General features: G+C 58.3%; 1 protein-coding gene across 3 annotated transcripts in view; it reads right to left on the bottom strand.

The window, feature by feature from the left end:
- The window catches only part of drpr (multiple EGF like domains draper), a 39,430-nt gene that overhangs the window by 14,239 nt on the left and 5,904 nt on the right, over nucleotides 1-19,287 (bottom strand). For all 3 annotated transcript variants that reach the window (XM_037236046.1, XM_037236048.1, XM_037236047.1), the window contains exons 2-7: nucleotides 15,885-16,011; nucleotides 8,148-8,310; nucleotides 3,165-3,532; nucleotides 2,140-2,277; nucleotides 885-1,096; nucleotides 216-382 (exon numbers count right to left, since the gene is read on the bottom strand). In XM_037236046.1, coding sequence (XP_037091941.1) covers nucleotides 216-382; nucleotides 885-1,096; nucleotides 2,140-2,277; nucleotides 3,165-3,532; nucleotides 8,148-8,310; nucleotides 15,885-16,011 — 1,175 coding nt within the window. The remainder of the gene's footprint in view (nucleotides 1-215; nucleotides 383-884; nucleotides 1,097-2,139; nucleotides 2,278-3,164; nucleotides 3,533-8,147; nucleotides 8,311-15,884; nucleotides 16,012-19,287) is intronic.

Here is a 19,287-nt window from a genome sequence, read left to right as displayed (position 1 = left end):
GAGCCGCCACACGCGTGCGGTGATATGCGCTTTAGCGTTCACCAATAACTATACAATAGCACAATAACGGGTTGCCCGGTTAAACTTCCACTTCCCCGGCCCAACTCACCACGCGGCGATCAAACCCTTTTTTTCAAAATTCCTCCGTGGCGCGCCACCTGGCTACACGCCATCCCGCCGACACCTCTCCTGCTAACCGCCGGACTGCCCCTTACCTGCGCTGCACGTGCACGTGCCGTTGAACTGATCGCAGAAGGCGCCGTTCTTGCAGTTGCACAGGCCCTGGCAGCCATCGCCGAACCTGTAGTAGGCGCACGGCCGCACGCACAGACGGCCAGCCCAGCCCTGCTTGCACTTGCACTCGCCCGTCCAGGGGTGGCACCTGAAGGGAACGCAACAGTCCAGCCGGTCACCGAGCGGCCCTCTAGCGCAGTGACGCGCATACGCAGCTGCGCAGACCCGGTCCGCCGCGGCACGCTGCGTCGACGTGCGCCGCGCCGGGGTCAGGGACACAAAGACAATGGGACGGATCCAAGTCACCGCCAACGGCGAAAGAAGGGAAAGGCAGAGGCTCATCGAGAGAGATTGAGCCCCTTAAGACCATCAGAGATCCTGATGATTCGTAATCTGCGGCGCGTGCAGGTGTACACTCACAAGTGGGAGATAATCAAGCTTAGCACGTGGTAGGATTAGACACAACGCAGCAACAGTCCTACGAGGATTGCGTCACCAAGTTCTCGACAACAGCAGCAGACCAGAGCAAACCCGCGAGTAGTGGATATTTCGGTGCACCCTTACTAGTCACCAAACAACTGTCAATTCTAAAATCAGGGACAGACTCCCCCAACTCCGCGTGCCGTCGGGCTTCAGCCGGACCGACTCACTGTTCGGTGTTGTTGGGGTCGCACGTGCACACGCCCACGCAGTTTTGGCCGAAGCGGTCCGGTTCGCACACGCGGCGGCTGCAGTTGGCGCCCGTCCAGCCCGGCTCGCACTGACAACTGCCGTCCGCTATGTTGCACGTGGCGCCGTTGTCGCACGTGCAGTTGCCAGCGCAGTCGAGGCCCCATGTGCCTAGCGGACACTGCTCCTGACACTGGGGACAGGCGTGACGCATTTGACGGCGAACACCGATGTAGGAGAGGCGTTTGATCAGGGGTGCGGGCAGACTCGAGGCGATGGCTCGGGACGACCCGGAGAATAGCAAGTGGATACAACGGTGATTAGATGCGTTGTATATCGCAAAAAGTACGCAGTGTACCTCGAATATCATAACGTATGGGAACCGTGCGAACCAAAGCACCTGCCCACTTCACACCAGCGCCTTTCCCAGTTTGCCATCGCGTCATTCCAGACCGGACCTGAGCTCTTCGCCTGCCTACACTGCCTCCCCAGCCCGTACCTGAGCGCCTTCCCTGCCTACGCCGCCTCCCCAGCCGGTACATGAGCACCTTCCTTGTCTACACCGCCTCCCCAGCCCGTACATGAGCACCTCTTGCCTACACCGCCTCCCCAGCGCGACCCTGAGCTCCTCCCCTCCTGTCTACAGCGCCTCCCCAGCCCGACCCTGAGCGCCTTCCCCGCCCACACCGCCTCCCCAGCCCGTACATGAGCACCTCTTGCCTACACTGCCTCCCCAGCCCGACCCTGAGCGCCTCCCCTGTCTACAGCGCCTCCCCAGCCCGACCCTGAGCGCCTTCCCCGCCCACACCGCCCCCCCAGCCCGTACATGAGCACCTCTTGCCTACACCGCCTCCCCAGCCCGACCCTGAGCGCCTCCCCAGCCCGACCCTGAGCGCCTTCCCCGCCCACACCGCCTCCCCAGCCCGTTCATGAGCACCTCTTACCTACACCGCCTCCCCAGCCCGACCCTGAGCTCCTCCCCGGTCTACAGCGCCTCCCCAGCCGGTGCCTGAGCACCTTCCTTGCCTACACCGCCTCCCCAGCCCGACCCTGAGCGCCTTCCCTGTCTACAGCGCCTCCCCAGCCCGACCCTGGGCGCCTCCCCTGTCTATAGCGCCTCCCCAGCCCGACCCTGAGCGCCTCCCCTGCCTACACCGCCTCCCCAGCCGACCCTGAGCGCCTCCCCTGTCTACAGCGCCTCCCCAGCCCGCACCAACGTGCATCTGCAGTCCGTACCTGAGCCCCCCTGAAGCCGGCCGTGCACTCGCACACGCCCGTCACGTGGTTGCAGGTGGCCGAGTTGTAACAGGAGCAGCGGCGCTCGCAGTCCTGGCCCCAGGAGCCACGAACACATCGGTTGCCGCAGACGTCACCCTGTCAGTGCGCGAGGGGAAGGCCGTCATCAACGGGTGCCGGGCGACCCCGGACAGCCCGCGAAGGCGTGGGGTCACGCAGTCCGGCACACAATGGCTCGGAGGACGGCCTCAAGTCACCGGAGGTTCTCAGATCACGCCGGCCGGTGTTAGATGACGAGTGGTAGCGCCTGATGTCGGGGAACGGACGTCAGGTGCGGCAGGGCGGCATCTGATACCGCCACAAGACAGGCCCAGGCAGCCACAAGACAGGCCCCTGTGTGAGATGATGGCAGGAGTGGGTGTGGGGAAGGGGGGAGGGAGGGAGGGGGCGTAGACATGTCGATGACGAGCATCGCCGGTCAAATGGCGACTGAGAGGGGCGGACAGGCATCCTCTGACACAGGGGTCCCGGTGCACCAGGCAGCGCAGCACGGATGGTGCCGAAAAGCCCTCCATAACGGCCTTTTTCACACAAGCTCTGGATTTCAGAAAGCAGACTGCCACCACTCGCCGCGACCATGCCGCGAGAGGAGCTCCCCAAGCTCCCGAGGCGAACAGTCCCCGTGTTTTGCAAAAGGCGGCCACCGCGATGACGATGATGACAGAACAACGATCCAAACGGATGTGCGCGCAAGACAACAGCGCAAAGTTTGCAGACCCCCTCATTCCCCCTGTCGCATGCACAGACATGGGGGATAGGGGGGGAGGTACAAACGATGGAGTCACGAACGCCTCATGACAGTTCCGCCGAGGCGCCCGGGGACAGTCCCGCGAACACCCGTGGCGGCCACCACCGGACGCGCCGACCATCAGGCGAGCGTCCGGCGTCAGGCGTTTCGGCCCCCCTTCCGTCAGCAGCCCCCCCCCCCTTCCGTCGGCAGCCCCCTCTCCCCGCGGAAGACTCGCCTCCCATCCGGGCGTGCACATGCAGCTACCGTCCTCGGGGTTGCACGAGCCGTTGTTCTGGCACTGGCAGCGTTGGGTGCACTGGTCGCCGTGCGTGCCCGGCGGGCAGTGGTCCTGGCAGAGCGGGCCCGTCCAGCCGGCCAGGCAGTTGCACGCGCCGGAGGCGGCGTCGCAGCGGCCGCCGTTGGCGCACTGGCACGGCTCGGCGCACCCCAGGCCGTACGTGTTGGCCGGGCATGATTCCTGGCATCGGTCGCCGCGCCAGCCGGGCGCACACGAGCACGCGCCGCTCAGTGGGTCGCAGCTGGCGCCGTTCAGGCAGGCGCACTCGTTCACACAGCCACGACCCCACTTGCCGGCCGGACACGCTGGAACAGAGCGGGTTGTCAGAGGGGATGGGGTCGGCGGGGGCGCCGGGGGCGCCGGCCGGCACCAATCGCCCAAATCAATGACAGCGGCGCGAGCGACACGGCCAGCGTCGCCGCACGCGCCGCTGACTCACGCTCGGGGCAGTCGGCGACCCCGACTGACATCCGTGACGGGGTAAGAAAAAATAGTCCCGTCACGTGTAACGGCATCAACTGAGGGAGGTCCGTGACCGGGTCAGAGTGCAGCGACCACACGTGGGCCCCGATGGCCGCCCGCCCGCTACAGAGCATCTACGACGTGCCATGGGGTCGCCGCATGCCGCGGACGACTCGTGCGTCGCGCCAGGACGCCGCGCGACGCCGGCCGAGCGCCCGGCACGACCACGCCGCGCGATAGATAAACAGAGCCGGCGACCAAGGCTCTCGCCGCGCTGCACACTGACAGCGGACAAACGCAACCACTGCGAAGCACGGGCGGCAAAAACGCCGCATGCCAGGCCGCGGGCGTTGCAAAACCGGGGCTCGTGGACGACGACAGAGGACGCGAGCCGCCCCCGCAAGGTCGGAGAGGTCCGGGTTCCGCCGCGGCAACATGAGACCCAAACGACATACGGGTGGCGCCGCTCGGCCCGGCCGGCCTCAGGTGCTCACCGTAACGCGAGCCGTCCGTCACGGGCTCCAGGTGCCCGCGGCGTCACCTGCGACGCCGCGGGCAGAGCCGTGACCGGACCGGGCGCAGGCCCTCGACGGCGCGTCGGGCGGAGTGACTTGTGGGGCGCTCGACGCCCCGTGTTATGCGCAGCTATTCGTTTCTTCAATGAATATCATTTCTTTTGACGCCAGTGACTGAATCCATGCCAGATCAACGGTGTCGAGGACGCTCGCACCGGTTGTAGTGATAAGCAAGCAGACGGCCGTGTACCGTGTACGAAATTCAGTTCCGGACCATTTGTTCATCCTGTCGATGAGAGCATGCAGAAGACTCTTTTTGGTTTCCGAGTGGTTACTTACCTAACTTGCAAACTGTTTCTCAGAGAGCGACAACGGTTATTATCTTCCTAACATCCAGGGTGCTGCTTTGTACACTTGACGGGGCACCAGGCCCCCCATTAATTTCGTGATTTAACGTTACGACTAGGGCTAGTCGTGGGAAGAATACCTTCAAACAGCCCGAAGTCAATTTTTTCACTCATTCTTTGGGAGCTTTGTCATGTATATACATATCCATTGGGGAGCTTCCGCGTTAATGCGGATCCGCGAAATCAAAATGGCGTCGCAAAAGCCGACATGTTTTGTGTTATGCAACTTGTTTAAATTCGTACCACCACAATGAGGTCCCACCGAAAGAGTTTCCTGCCCGCCACCAGGGTCTCTTTAATACCCCTTGTGTGTTTCCGCAAATACACAGATAACCAGTTTGCAGTGGGTCACAAGTTCTAAAAGCGGTACATGCCAGTGGAACTAAAACGCAGGATACAAGCAGACACACAACAAACACAAGCGCTGACACGGTCGTGAATAATGAGAACACACGTCTGACCCAGGCCCGTCCTCGGTGACATGAGGATTCCGCATTAGCCACATTCTGTGCTCAGCCCTTCATGGCCAGCTGGCGGGGCATGGGGAGGGTGCACACGTCATTAGATATATCATTTTCAGAGGAAATGTAAACAGACATGGCGGCCCCATGATAAATCTGAACCTTAGATTTCTGCGCGCACGGCCTGGCCCTTCACATCCTTCTTCTCAACCCTTCGTTCATGCCGCCGTCCAAAGGTGAAACCCCATATGTCCATTTTTGCACACTTGTTTGTGTGAGTGTTTGCTGTCGCTTGATTTGTCTTCTCAAACTGAATTCAATTAGCCAAATCATCATTTGACATTTTCACAAACTTCTAGACCTTTCTTAAGCTAAGAGCTTGTGACATTTTCCACGAATGGTATAAATGACCAAATTCAGTCAAAGAACATCAATCAGATGGCACCGAAAACGCAAAATGCCCGAGAACAAACACATGAGGTTCAGCCTTTGGACAGCAGCACGAACGGCTGAATGCAAAATGGAGCTGACGCCATCAGTCCCAGCTGATCTGCTCGGTACAGTAATGGCATAGTTACTAAACGAACGCGATCAACAAGATAAGCTGAGGTGAAAAGGCAAGAAGCCAATGGCTAAATGCCGCCCCACTCTCGCAAGACACCAGTTTCTTGGAGGCAATTTACAAGGCTTCCGGCGTTTCTATGGCGCATCACAGACGCGTAGGTAACAATGTTTGCGGTGCCAGCTGGTTTTGGGCGAAGGCAGTGAAAAACATATCGGTCGCCAATGACTAATGGCGGTCGGTCTAATGACTAATCGGTCCCCAATGACAGAACGGCACCGGTAACCCAGTGAGAATACTAATCTGCAGTTTTTGCCAAAGTCGCATCTGCAATTTGCGTAGCTAAGAGTGCAACCTTATCGCATATTTGGCGTGAAACTCTTTCAGGGATGGTGTTTCATTAACAGCATGAGCGAACACGGTGCATAATCCGGTTCGGTTTGGCTGCGTAGTAGGAGACAAGTCCGAGACCACGGTTTGCCGTCACACACCACATGCATGTGATGCAACCAAGCACTGGTAACACGCGCTCGAGTAGGGGGGGGGGGGCAAATTGACCACCGAAGGTTTTTCCGAACGGTTTCCGAACGGCGCGGCGTAGCCACGCAAAATGTTAATCAGCTATAGACAATTGAACAACGGATCCTTTGATATTAAACATTTAGATGTACCTTGTAAGGTCGCTGATATATGGCAGGTCAAAGTCAGGCCACGGTTTGAGCGAAGTCAATTTCCAGGGAATTGCTCAATCTGATGCAACAACGGAGTATTAGACGAAGCCATAGATCTCTGAGATGCTTTCTTAGCCAACACAAATATTGAATGAGCAAATTATATTCACCTTAGGTCAGGCATGAAGGTCAGGCCACGGTCAAGACCAACCTCTTTTATTACTCTAGGACTTGCTGTATGGGATAGTTTCTGATGTTCGTTTCAAACTTATTGACAGCAAGAACCACATCATACATCTTCCATAGACTTCTTAGAGGTCAGAATAGGTCATTGACCTAGAATGAACCAGGTCAACATTTTGTTTTTAGAAACATGCTGCCTAGCGTAATCTTTGTCGCTTATTCAAATGCAAAACTCAGAGCAGTCTTGGATGCCTTTGGTCACCATGATCTTCAAAAGGTCAAACAAAGTCACTGACCCCGAATGAGCGTGCGACCTTTTGCTTAGAAACAGTTATTTAGGTTCTGGAGGCACTTTGAAACCAACCTAAAATTTGACCATGTTTGACCTTATTTTACCCGAAAGTAATGACCTAGGAATCTCAAACTTCTGCCTAAATGAGCTAACGTACAGGTCAATATATCCTGTAAATTTGGTGTCTCTAGCTCTCTTAGTTCCCGAAATCTCAGGAGGTCAAATTGACCCCCCCCCCCCCTCCCCACTCGAGCGAAGGGTATCTAGCCGGCCACCCAGGCGTGTATCAATTTCCGCAGTCCAGACTTCAGAGAAAACAAGGCAAAGGGCGACATCGATTGGTCATTTTATCTGACGCAGTGAGTAGTGATGAGCCTGCTCTCGAGGCGGCTGCGGTCAGCAGCTCCCTCTGATCGGGCTGGCGAGGCGCAGCGGTCTGGGCCGGCGCACCGCAGCGGAAGACTGGAGCCGACCTCCGCGCGGCCCAGATGGGGCCGGCCCAATCATCGCGTGACTCGCGGAAATGCCCCCGGGGGCCAGCGCCGCCCAGCCGGCCGGTCGATACTACACTACGCCAGCTGCCTGCGGCCGCGCCGGGCCGGGCCGGGCCGGGCCGGGCCGGGCCGGGTCGGGTCGGGGGGGGGAGGGGGGGGCGGGTGTGAGAGGCGCTGGGTCACGCGGCTCAATGTCCGGGACATCCCCAGTCGGCGAGCCGTCGTCTAGAGATAAGGGCGGCAAAAGAGGAGGGGGAGCGATGGCACTATCCACTGACTGTGCGGCGTCCGTGCCATCCCGGAGCCCGGCTAGTCAGCGCACACCGGCCTGGCGCTGACAGAGTACGACGGACCCAACCTCAGGCGCTTGTCTGTCGCCTACCGAAAACGTCAACTGGTCGTATAAACACGGTCAGTTTTCACCTCGGTCGGAACCCACAACACGCAAATTGCTAGCTTTACCTCCGAGACGGATTATCCAGGAAATGTTGCCGGCTCGCAACTGGCACCACGGTTTTTCCGCTGTTAGATTGTGGTTGTATCGTTCAGAAACGAAGACTCGCTGCCATTTCCAGCCGTGAGCCAGCCAGCCGCCAACGCAAACAATCCGGGCTCGAGCGCGCTGAAGCGCCCATCGGACTTGAGAGAAAGCATGGACACACCTGCTGAATCAAGCTTCCGCATCACTTGTAACCCTGACGCCCGTAATGCTCTTGGACAACATAACCATCCGACGTTGCTAACAGGTCCGGGCGATTTGCCTCAGCGGTCAGCTAGTCATCTTTCGGGTCCTACACGGAGAGTGGAGGACCCGTGCCTCGTCCGACCCGCGGCGGAGCCCGGCAGGCTCGTGGTGCGCCGGCGCCTACTCACAGAGCTCGCAGGTGGGGCCGCCGTAGCCAGACTCGCAGACGCACGTGTTGGGCTCGGCGCAGCGGCCGTGCAGGCACTCGGGCGAGCAGACCGCGTGGCAACGGTTGCCAGACTCAGTGTAGCCCTTGCAGCACAGTTCCACCGTCCGCGTCTTGACCTTGGCCTGCGGGTCAGACAGCCGGCAGTGAGCGGCGGTGCCGGGCGCGCTATCGCCACAGCCGGACCGGACCGGCAGACTGGATCACGTCGCCGGACCGGCAGACTGGATCACGTCGCCGGACCGGCAGACTGGACCGTCATGTCGCTGAGCGGTAGACAGTGAGTGACCGGCCGCGGCGGCGACCGTAGGGCGGCACGACCACGAGTGCGTTGGATCTGAAAACGAGATACCGGCTTTCTTTTTCGGCAGCCCTTCTCATTGTATAACACAAGTCGTGCAAAACCCCACCAAAAGGGATGTGGAGACCTTCGGAGGGATGTAGACGTTCAAAACATCCTTTCTTGTTCTCGAGCGAAAAGAGGTGAATATATCATGGGACCGTAAAGATTGATCATGCTTCTCCAAAAAAGTCGAGGAGGAGAAAGGCACTTCCATATTTTGTCACAACTATCCGTGCAAATATCAAGTTTGGTTTTCCCATGCTAGCACATTTCCGTCAATTATTATCCTGCATTTAAGGAAGACTTTGTAAATATCATGCACGATCTCTGCCTGACCTGACTCATGGCGACAACACTCGTTGAAACAGAGAAAGCATGACAACGTCACACTCATGCTGACTGGCTGTATTAATTTAAGCCCATTGCTTTCCACCATTGTCCGGCCTCGTATACTGCCAGATCCGTTCGACCTTGGAGGTTTTCCTGTCATGCTTCAACAGATCACCAACAGCAGGCCGGCGTCCCTGGCCGGTCACACGCTGCACCGCAAGTTTTGCTCATCTAACGGCGTGCAGATCACCCTTACTTCTGTCAGCAAGCGAAGAAAACACGGCGCAGAAATAGAACCGATAACGTGCTAGGCCTGAACACGACACTTATCTGAGGCACACCTGCTAGTGATAGCATCCACCAAAACAAGTCCCTCTCGTCATTTGCGTAGCGTCGTTACATTTGTCCCGAGGCTTGGGTCGTGACGTTAGAACACACAGCTGCGTCGATGGGACAGCAGCTGCAGCGTGCAGGGATGGGTGGACCACATCTCCCACCAGCGAGTAGACCACTACCTGCTGCGCGTAGCGTGTAACGATGATCGCGTGTGTGTGGAGCAGTGTGTGACTTTGATCGTGCCTAGATGCTCCTTGATTCAGGCACGTAGCGCTTTTATGCCAAACTCCTTCTATTGTGATAATCTATGCATCACATATGCAGTGGCCCTTCAGCCAATCAGACAACGTACACAATCACATTTGCTTGCAGCACCGCCCGCAAACAATGGCAAGCTGGCGCCGTCACACAGCCAATAGCATGCTGGCGCCGTCACAGCGCTGTCACACAGCCAATGGCATGCTGGCGCCGTCACACAGCCAATGCACCAGCCGTCTAGATGCTATTTCTAGCCTCCCACACACCGCACCTGTTACAAAGCCTCGGCACCGCCTCAGCGCGATATATTCACCGCAGAGGCAAAGCCATACATAAGGCATCCCGCCGCCTCCACCCGTAGCGTGCCGACGGCACTGAGGTACGCCCCTACGCGGCTCGGCAGCAGGCGCTATGCCTCCTCGTGCGGCATGAGCGCAACGAAAGCGAGGTGACATGACGTGACGTGACATCATAAGACATGACGTGACGTCAGTCCGCTCAAAGACAACACAAACGGACGCGCGCCTGACGGACCTGTCCGCCGCGCGATCCATGCACGAACGGCGGCCGGATCTGATGCCGCGACGCGCATCAGGCGGCCATGCAAAGGAAGCGGACGTCACCATATCAGCCTTCGGCGGCGGAACCCCGGAGGCCACCTCGCGGGGCGGAGGGGCCCGCCGGAGCCCGCCACGGGAGCTGCGGACGGACGCCCGTGGCCCGGTGCAGCGCTCGCTGGCCGGCGGCGGCGGCGGCGGGTAGGCGGCTGCGCCTCGGAACAGATGGCCACTCCCACACTCAGCTGACGTCAGTCGAGCGGGAGAATTCACGCCCGCCCTGCGTCTGATCCCGGTCTCGGTCCCGGTCTCGGTCCCGGTCCCGGTCTCGGTCTCGGTCTCGGCCTCGGTCTCGGTCTCGGTCCTGGTTCCGGTTTCGGTCTCGGTCACAGTCCCAGTCCCAGTCCCAGTCCCAGTCCCAGTCTCAGTCTCAGTCTCAGTCTCAGTCTCAGTCCCAGTCCCAGTCCCAGTCCCAGTCCCAGTCCCAGTCCCAGTCCCAGTCCCAGTCTCAGCTCGCGTCTCCGTTTCGGTTTCGGTTTCGGTTTCGGCCCTCGCACCGGGCAGAAGTGCCGGAGCACAGCAGCCGGCCTGCCTCCGTCCGCCGCTCGCTCGTCGGCTGACGTCAGCGGAGAAGCGCGCCCGGCCTCCCGCCGAGCCCCGCTGCGCTGCTGACGTGCGTTCCCGTCCCGTACCGTGGCGGAGGCGCGAGAGCGCGCTGTCGTGCCGTCTCGCAGATGCAGACGCCAGCTGTCCAACAGACAACTCCCACCATGACAATGATGCATAACAAAGCCAGTCGTCACGCACCGAAAAGTAATCGTGACTTCGCACGTGTCTGTGTATGTATGTGTGTGTGTGTGTGTGTGTCAAAGGGGCGTCCGTCGTGAAAACTTTCGCCATTTCCCCTCCGCCGTCGGCGGGTGAAAGTTAACTCTGCACTTCAGCCCTCCCCAGCGACAACCACCTGAGTTCTTCGCTCTGCTCTGAAGTACCGCGTGAGTCAACTGGCAGCGGAAAACTTTGCCAGCCAGTGAAGACATAAAAATAAAACAGACAACCCCGCTCCACCTGTCGCCGTGGCGCCACCTCCCGAGGCGAAGTGGCACCAAAATGTCTACAGCGGATCACGAGTGACCTCGATGCCCCTGGGGGATGAAGTAACCCAGCGGCTGCTCATACGAGTGAGCTCCAACCGGAATCCGAGCGTCATCGGGAAGCACAAGCCTCTGACTGGACGACCAGCGCTGGATGCTGCAATCTAGCCCCCGTCTAGCAACAGCGAGCGGGCGCCAGCCTCCTCGGACTGCGAACCGCCCGGCACAGTTCTCTAAAAACTGAAATGATCACTTGTGCGCGCTCTCTCCAATCCATCGGCGGCGCGTGGGATACTTGCGGCCTTGCCTCCAATCATAGCCTCGGGCGCTGGGTATCGACGAGCGCCTTGCAGTCATCCAGCCCACGCAGATCAACTGAAACATCCCGGTGTTTAACCCAATTGACACTTCAGTCGAACAATCGCTGCGGTATGACGCAGCACAACAGTCATGTTCCCAGTAGCATTTGCACCAGACTTAAACGCCACCAGATCGCTGACAAGTGCCGTCTTCTCGAGTCCCCCGCAGGGCGTCAGCGGCATTTGGCGGGGCCCGTAGCTCTGACCCCGTCGCAGCCAGCACCGCATCTCCACAAAGGCCGGCAGGCGCACAAAGACCCCGATTGCGGCACCCGCTCCGGCTCGCACGGCCGGACGGACGCCACGCGCCGGCCGCCCGCACCGCACTCTCGGCTGAGGTCAGCCGGCGGGCCTGGCGGCCCCGAGCACGTCAGGGCCGGCCCGCCGCCGGCAGACGGATGTTTACGAGAGCCGGTGGTCCAGCCCCGAGTCCGACCGAGCTCGGCCTGACTGACGCGCTCCAGGCCCGGCCAGCACCGCTCTAGGCCCGGCAATGCCGCTCCAGGCCCGGCCAGCACCGCTCTAAGCCCGGCAATGCCGCTCCAGGCCTGGCCAGCACCGCTCCAGGCCCGGCAGAGACGCGACGAGGCGGGCTCCACGGCTGCGCCGCTCGCTCCGGTCTAGTGTTCCCGACTGTCCCGGGGTCTGGCTTCGGACTCATGAGTGGAGCCGGCAAGGTTGTGCGCGCTTGCTACGTTTTGTGGCGTATTCAAAACAGTCCGTGTTATGGGATGAGTACCTCTTCTTACTGAGTACCACGTGCGCCACATGACGAGCACCGCATGTACCATGTGTGCCACATGTACCACGTGATGAGTTCCACGCATGTCTCTCCACGTGGGTTGTACCGAGTATGATGAGCACGAACTCTCAGTCGGTCTTGTACTGACTAGAGCCGGGACATGTCATACATTAAGCAAACATTTACGTCATGCGTGAGTTGGCTCACAAATTCGTCATGGGTTTAGTGGCCCAGCGTTGTTGACATTCGTTCCCTCGCATGCATCACTATTCAACTTACGCCAAGTCTCCCTAGTTTTCCATGAATCGCTGGCTGAGCAAGTCCCAAGGTCGCGAAATGAAGGCTTACCACCAGCACAAGCCCTCAGTCGACCTTGTACCAAAACACTCAAAATATAGCTGGATTATTTCCATACTTCCCATGCCCCATGCATTCCCACGTGCACCGCATGCTGGGACTGCGAACGCCGCAGTCGGCGATGGTAGGGGCGGGCGGCGGGCCGTCGAGCCGGCGCCGGGGCGGAACGGTGCCCCGGGCGTGGCGCGCGCTGGCCGCCGGGCCGGGCGCGGCCGCCGGCGGCGCTGCTGCCCGCTGTGTAAACAGCGCGGCCACCCGGCCCGGGCCTCAGCGCGCGTGACGTCACCGTCCACAGCGCCGCCCCAAAGAACTGTCAGTCACCACGGCACGGGCAGCCGACGGCGGTGGAGCGTCGCGCTCCCTCGCGCCGTGTCATGTCGCCGCACTAACAGCGGAACGCGGTGAGATCCGGCGGCGCCGCGGCCGACCGGACGCATACGGGGTTGTCGTGACCCGGGCGCCGTCGACCGACCCAGTACGTTGCAAAACCAGGCACCGAACCAGCCGGGCGCCAGCGACTGAGCCGCCCCGCCCCCTCCGCCCCCGCCAGACTGGTCGCTCGCTCGGTTCGGTGGCCATCGTGCCGGTCGAATCGAACCGCAACGGAGGGCAGGACGTCAGTCAGGAGCGTGCGTCGGGCCGCCGCAGCCGGGAGAGCCGCAGCCTCGCGGCGCAAGGCCGCGCCGCGCTTCTTTGTGGCGTGCCACCGCGGCGCAGTGTAAATGTTTTCGCTTGTCAGCTCAAGCGAAACTAAAATCGGGCGTGATTCAGTGGAAAATTCGCTGGAAATATAGCGAGATTATGAACTTTTGACAAGCGTGTGTGACCGCGACGCGGACAGTGATTCACAGCATAACCGAAAGTGCATGCAGCGACAAAGCAGATCCACATTCTCGTGGAGCTTAAGGATGGAAGACGCGAGGTCAGGCTCAAAAGCTCGAGCGCGGTCTCCGAGAAGCATGAAATACGCATCCGACCTATACGTCACACATGTGGCAGCCAGGTGGCCCGAAGACGTGCACAAGTGTAGACCGTCCCACCAGGGCAAGTGCAGCCCTCTCTATCACCGCGCCTGACTCCGCCACTGCCGGCACGCCAGGTCCGGCTTTCCCGTTCGCTGCCGGCCCGTTTTTGGTTGCGTCAGGCCTGCGAAGCGTCTCGCGACCTCGCCACGCCGGTGCACCAGACACCGATCACCGAACACCAGACACCCTTCTACCGAGGCCGCACATCCACAAAGTACACATATCATTTCAGTCATTTCCCGGATATGGTGCCATCGATGGTACACAGCCCGTAGTTTGCAACCAATAGCAGTAGCGCAGCCCGCCACCAACAGCAGTGCAAAGAAGTCTCGTCACTAGTTCTCAGAGCATATGTACAAATATGTTGCTTCGTATCTTAACCTTAAGTACCTTACCTTAACGCCGTAAGAACTCAGTGGCATCGCATGGGCCAGCTCCGGCACACGCTTCGAGAGCACCGTACAAGCCTGTCATCCCCCGACGTGGCACGTGGGAGCCCTGCACCCCCGCCCGGGAGGAGGAGTAATCAGGAGTAATCAGAGACGTCCTCACCGGCCCCGGCCGAGGCCAATCAACCAATCGAGGCCCTCGGCGGGTAGCCGGCAAGGCGGAGCAGCTCGTTAGCTGAGCAAGGCACGGTCGATTGTAAGAGGAGCCTCCGACACAGACTGAGGCGGTCGGCCGCATCAAGCTGAGGCGTCTGTGCGGTGCAGCGCTGCCCCGAATAAATGAGGCTAATCAAGACATACACTGACTTTCACTGGCTATTATTTACGTAGCCTGAAAAAGCTTTTACCTTGGTAAATATACTTTCATTAACAGCTAACAAAGGCGAGGCGTAACCAACAGCGAGTGGAAAGCCAGATAGAACGCAATGCAGCACCCACGCGCATGCATCGCAGGCAGAATACCAAGAAAAGATGCAACATCGGACTGCAAGCCTTTAAAAATACTGCCACAACAATTTTGCAACAATAAACATCTCCCAGCAAACAGTCGAACAAGGAGTCGCCCGTGACTCGTAAACCGTCACTTAAATTGTGGCCTTCCTTGACCGCTCACGATAAGCTTGGCTGGCACACAATACCTTCAAAAGCCCCGTGGAAAGAAGCCCCGAAACCTTTCGTTTCACGTGCGAGAGGGTACCATCGGGATCACTGAAAACTCAAATGCATTATTTTGGCCCTAAAAGTTGCGTACAACGCTCACACATACTTACTTTCCTTGTCTTGCCAGATGGCATGACAGCCTCTTCCCTAATTGTTATGGCACTTCGTCATTGCTGATATTGCGGGCAGGATGGCAACAGCAAGGAGCAACCGTACATCTTCCACGAAGGTAAAATAGCAAGCATCACCATACTGTCTTTGAGAACTAACATCCGGGATCGAAATCCGCTTCGTTATTCAAGCCACGCCACACGGACACAGATCGCCATGTAGATGGACTGAGGCAAGGATCAAGACGAAAGAAAACGTTTTGTAGGCTTGCATTACCTCAAACAAGCGGGAAATTTCCAAAGCTTCTTTCCACCACAGAAAAATCTGGTATGCCAGAAGGCTTGCCGGTTGGTACTTCCATCCGATTATGTACACTTCATGAACTTTATGAACACTTTATGTACACTTTATGTACTTTATGTACACCTCCATTGTGAAAGTACCACATGGCAGCGCTCCCCTTCCGGCAGCGTCCACAGCATTACAGACCAAGATAAAAACATTACAGACCAAGATAAAGCACAACAGCGAGAGGGCTTTGCTTCTCCGAGATTCATTACGGTTGTAAAACCGCTTTTCAGAGCCATGTTTTGGTCGTCTTAGACATAACGAAATTGGAGGGCTTTTTAGAAGGCCTGATCTCTGAGCGGGAGAGTTCATATAGTGACTTAGCGTTTTGATCAAACTCTTGCTGGTCTGTTGGTTGACGCCTGTAGAAAATGCATGTAGGAAGGTTTCCAGCCGGACGTAAGCTACACTTGACAGATGGGGGTTCCTGGCCGGAGTTAATTGTTCCACATTCGACCTTTATCTTGAATAACAGCCAAACACAACAAAACAAAAGCAATGCCGCCCTGCACCGAGTCAATGCAGAAGCCAAGCAGCAAGCCACTACCAAGTCATAACGAGGTAGTAAGTCACCAATCACTGCACCCTTCCTCACAACTGTTAAAAGAGCACCGAGCCACACTGTGATCCAATGTCTTTCGCGGGCTGCTTCGTAGCCATTCCACGTTGGGATACTCGTCGTTAGCAGGACACTGCGAGCTACCGCACCATCATCGCCGGTGTGACTCACCTCCGTTTTGTATTTGGTCGTGTAGGCCGTCTTGTACTTCGTGCAGAAAGGCGGCAGGCCCAGGCACCAGGTGACGGTCCGGACCCGGTACGGCGCCAGGTACGATGTACGGATCGCCTTCGTGTACCTGCAACACCGCGCACGCAGCGGGTGACATCCGGGTGACACCAGGGTGACATCCGGGCCGGACCCCGGGGTTCTCCCGTGCTGCGGACGGTCGGGGGCCGGCCGGGCCGGGCCGGGCCCCCGGCCAGATAACGGCTTATTGACCGGGCGCGCGGCGGCGGAGGGCGCGCGCACGCCAAACAAGCGGCCCGGCGCCGGCCGACTAGCCGCGGCCTGGGCCCCAGGTACGCAGCCAGGCGGCACGCGGCCGCGAAGGGGGGGGGGGGGCAGGCGACTAGGGCCAGCGGACATGGCTACAGCAAGTACGGACGAGAAGTGCAGGTCATGGGCAGATTTAGGTTGTTCAGGTTGTTTGGATTTGAGTAATTTCGGCCAGTCATAACCATTCCAGGGCTATGGCACGAAAAAGAGTGGATAAAAATAAGGCACACCTTCACGCACTTGCGAATCAATCCCAACCTCATTTGAGGATCTTGGGGATCAGCATAAGCCCGCACAGGGATCCCAAGCGGGGTATGTGCTGGGCGCTCGGACGCCCCCCCCCCCCCCCCCCCCCCCCCCCCCCGACAGGAGCACTTCCACCCTCTCATGGCTAGTGTGTATAGCCTGCCTGGAATAAACGGGGTGTCGTGAGGACACAGGACACAGCGAACATGAGGATAAATGGGAGAACGTGCGCAGGGACGGACAGCTCTTAGCATAGCTGTTTAGGTGGTCTTGGGACAGCCATCGCCTTCCACTTGCATTCCGGCGTCGGTTGAGGAGACGACCTGGCCGCCCCAGCGCGACAGCTTCGGAGACGACCAGGCCGCCCCAGCGCGGCTGCCTCGGAGACGACCAGGCCACCCCAGCGCGACTGCTTCGGAGACGACCAGGCCGCCCCAGCGCGACTGCTTCGGAGACGACCGGGCCGCCCCAGCGTGACTGCTTCGGAGACGACCAGGCCGCCCCAGCACGACTGCTTCGGAGACGGCCAGGCCGCCCCAGCGAGGCTGCTTCGGAGACGAACAGGCCGCCCCAGCACGACTGCTTCGGAGACGACCGGGCCGCCCCAGCGTGACTGCTTCGGAGACGACCTGGCCGCCCCAGCGCGACAGCTTCGGAGACGACCAGGCCGCCCCAGCGAGGCTGCTTCGGAGACGACCAGGCCACCCCAGCGCGACTGCTTCGGAGACGACCAGGCCGCCCCAGCGCGACTGCTTCGGAGACGACCGGGCCGCCCCAGCGTGACTGCTTCGGAGACGACCAGGCCGCCCCAGCACGACTGCTTCGGAGACGGCCAGGCCGCCCCAGCGCGACTGCTTCGGAGACGACCAGGCCGCCCCAGCACGACTGCTTCGGAGACGACCGGGCCGCCCCAGCGCGACTGCTTCGGAGACGACCAGGCCGCCCCAGCACGACTGCTTCGGAGACGACCGGGCCGCCCCAGCGCGACTGCTTCGGAGACGACCTGGCCGCCCCAGCGCGACTGCTTCGGAGACGACCGGGCCGCCCCAGCCGGGAGGGTAGCCGAAGCCAGGCGGTGCGTCTGTACGTCTTCTTCGCGTGATACTGACAGACGCTGGGTGTTGAGACAGATACGCAGACGCGGCACCAGCACGAAACTTCGTAAAATGGCTCCAAACATTTGGCCCGTTTTTTCCTCGAAGTTGAGGGGATGGAAACCCCTCTAAATCAAAGGGGAGTACAGCCCCGATCGGCGCGCAGTACGGATTTATTTTCCTGACATCCTGTGAAAGGTTGCCTGCGCGTAACAGGAATGGCTAGATACCATTAACCGCAATAGGGTAAACGGGTTACAAAGCAAAGAAAAACGCGCGCACACGCACGCATGCGTTAGCGCGCACAAACATAGCGCCCCATGCAAACAGAGCGAGGAACACACGGCTGAGAAGTTCCAGGCCAGCGTCTGGAACCTTTCACCGACGTACTGAGTGGTGCGACAACTGGGCATTACCCGGGGACTGGGGAATTTACTCGGTTGCAAATATGGCGCAGAGCCTACACGAACACTAAGTGCAGTGCCAGGCAAGAGGGTTTGCCAGTACCACAACCGCACCCGACCACGACCATACCACAATGATATGAGGTCATCTATGACGTAGTTCTATGCGATTACGACCATCGCATGCACAGATGCTTAAAGTGGCTAGACAAACGCAGTCAACCGCTGTTGTCGGTACTCTAGGTTCACTGATGCCACTCAGTTTAGCCAGCTGACGCGTCACACTTTCGGGGCCATTCTGCATGTGCCGGTTCAGTTGCTAATTGAACGCCAAAAACCAGGGAAGTCTATGTTACGAAAAGAGGGAGTGTAAAGATTTCTTCGCCACATCCTGGGAACTCAGATGTTCGATTTCGTGGAAAAATTCCACTGATATCTTTGTCTACTAGGGTACATAAAACATAAGCCAGACTTGCTTTGGTTTTATTCACCTCGGCGAAATCATATATTCCATGTTCATGGACTGTGACCAACTCGCTTTTGTTGTAAACGGCAAGTCAGTTCCGACCTTTAAACAGATTTTGCGCACCAGAACGGTGTCCTGATTTTGCTTTTCCTAGAACGACCGATCTTTCATTACAAGAATTAGCTTTTTCAACGTCAGCTTATCCAGAACGACTGAAATATTACGATCCTTGCGCTTTGACTTCAGTCGAAACGCTATGAATCAACGCCTGGTCCCATGAGGGGACCAATCCCTCGTACTCGCTTTCCATCGTAGCTGGGTTGAAGACAGAACATCACAAAAGGCGTGATGAGATGGCGAAATTGAAGAGAAATGAAGAAAAAAATGAGATGGCGAAGATTCTCCCCCCGGCGAAAGGAGAGAAACCGCATGAGTGAGAAGAGTGTGTCCCAACTTTCAACCCACTTACAAACCACGTATGCGTAGGTTATCTTTTTGAAGGTATTGTGCTTACTTCAAAAAATTTCATGGCTAAGTGGTATATTTCTGCGCGAGATTTCTCCGATCATTCAGTTTTCTTTTTATGATAAGAACTTACCATTTACAGCTCTAATAATTCTGCAAAGTTTCAACTTTAGTATGGTTCCAGACGGACAGAACAAACAAGCGAAATGCACTTTTGACTATGGTGGTGTTTCAGTCAAGAACTCTTACGTCTAAAAACGTGCAAAAAGGCTTAAGCGTAATTGTTCGAGCCTTCCTGGGACTAAAAAAGGTTTTTGGAATTATTTGTAGCCACCCATTCGGACAAAAATTTACCGAAAATACTTTTACAGATCCGATTCCATTGAAAGGAATGTTTACCA

This window comes from Pollicipes pollicipes, unplaced genomic scaffold (genome assembly GCF_011947565.3).
Source record: "Pollicipes pollicipes isolate AB1234 unplaced genomic scaffold, Ppol_2.1 Scaffold_7261;HRSCAF=8764_pilon_pilon_pilon, whole genome shotgun sequence".
Lineage (NCBI taxonomy): Eukaryota > Metazoa > Arthropoda > Thecostraca > Pollicipedomorpha > Pollicipedidae > Pollicipes > Pollicipes pollicipes.
This window is presented reverse-complemented; position numbering and strand designations above follow the sequence as displayed.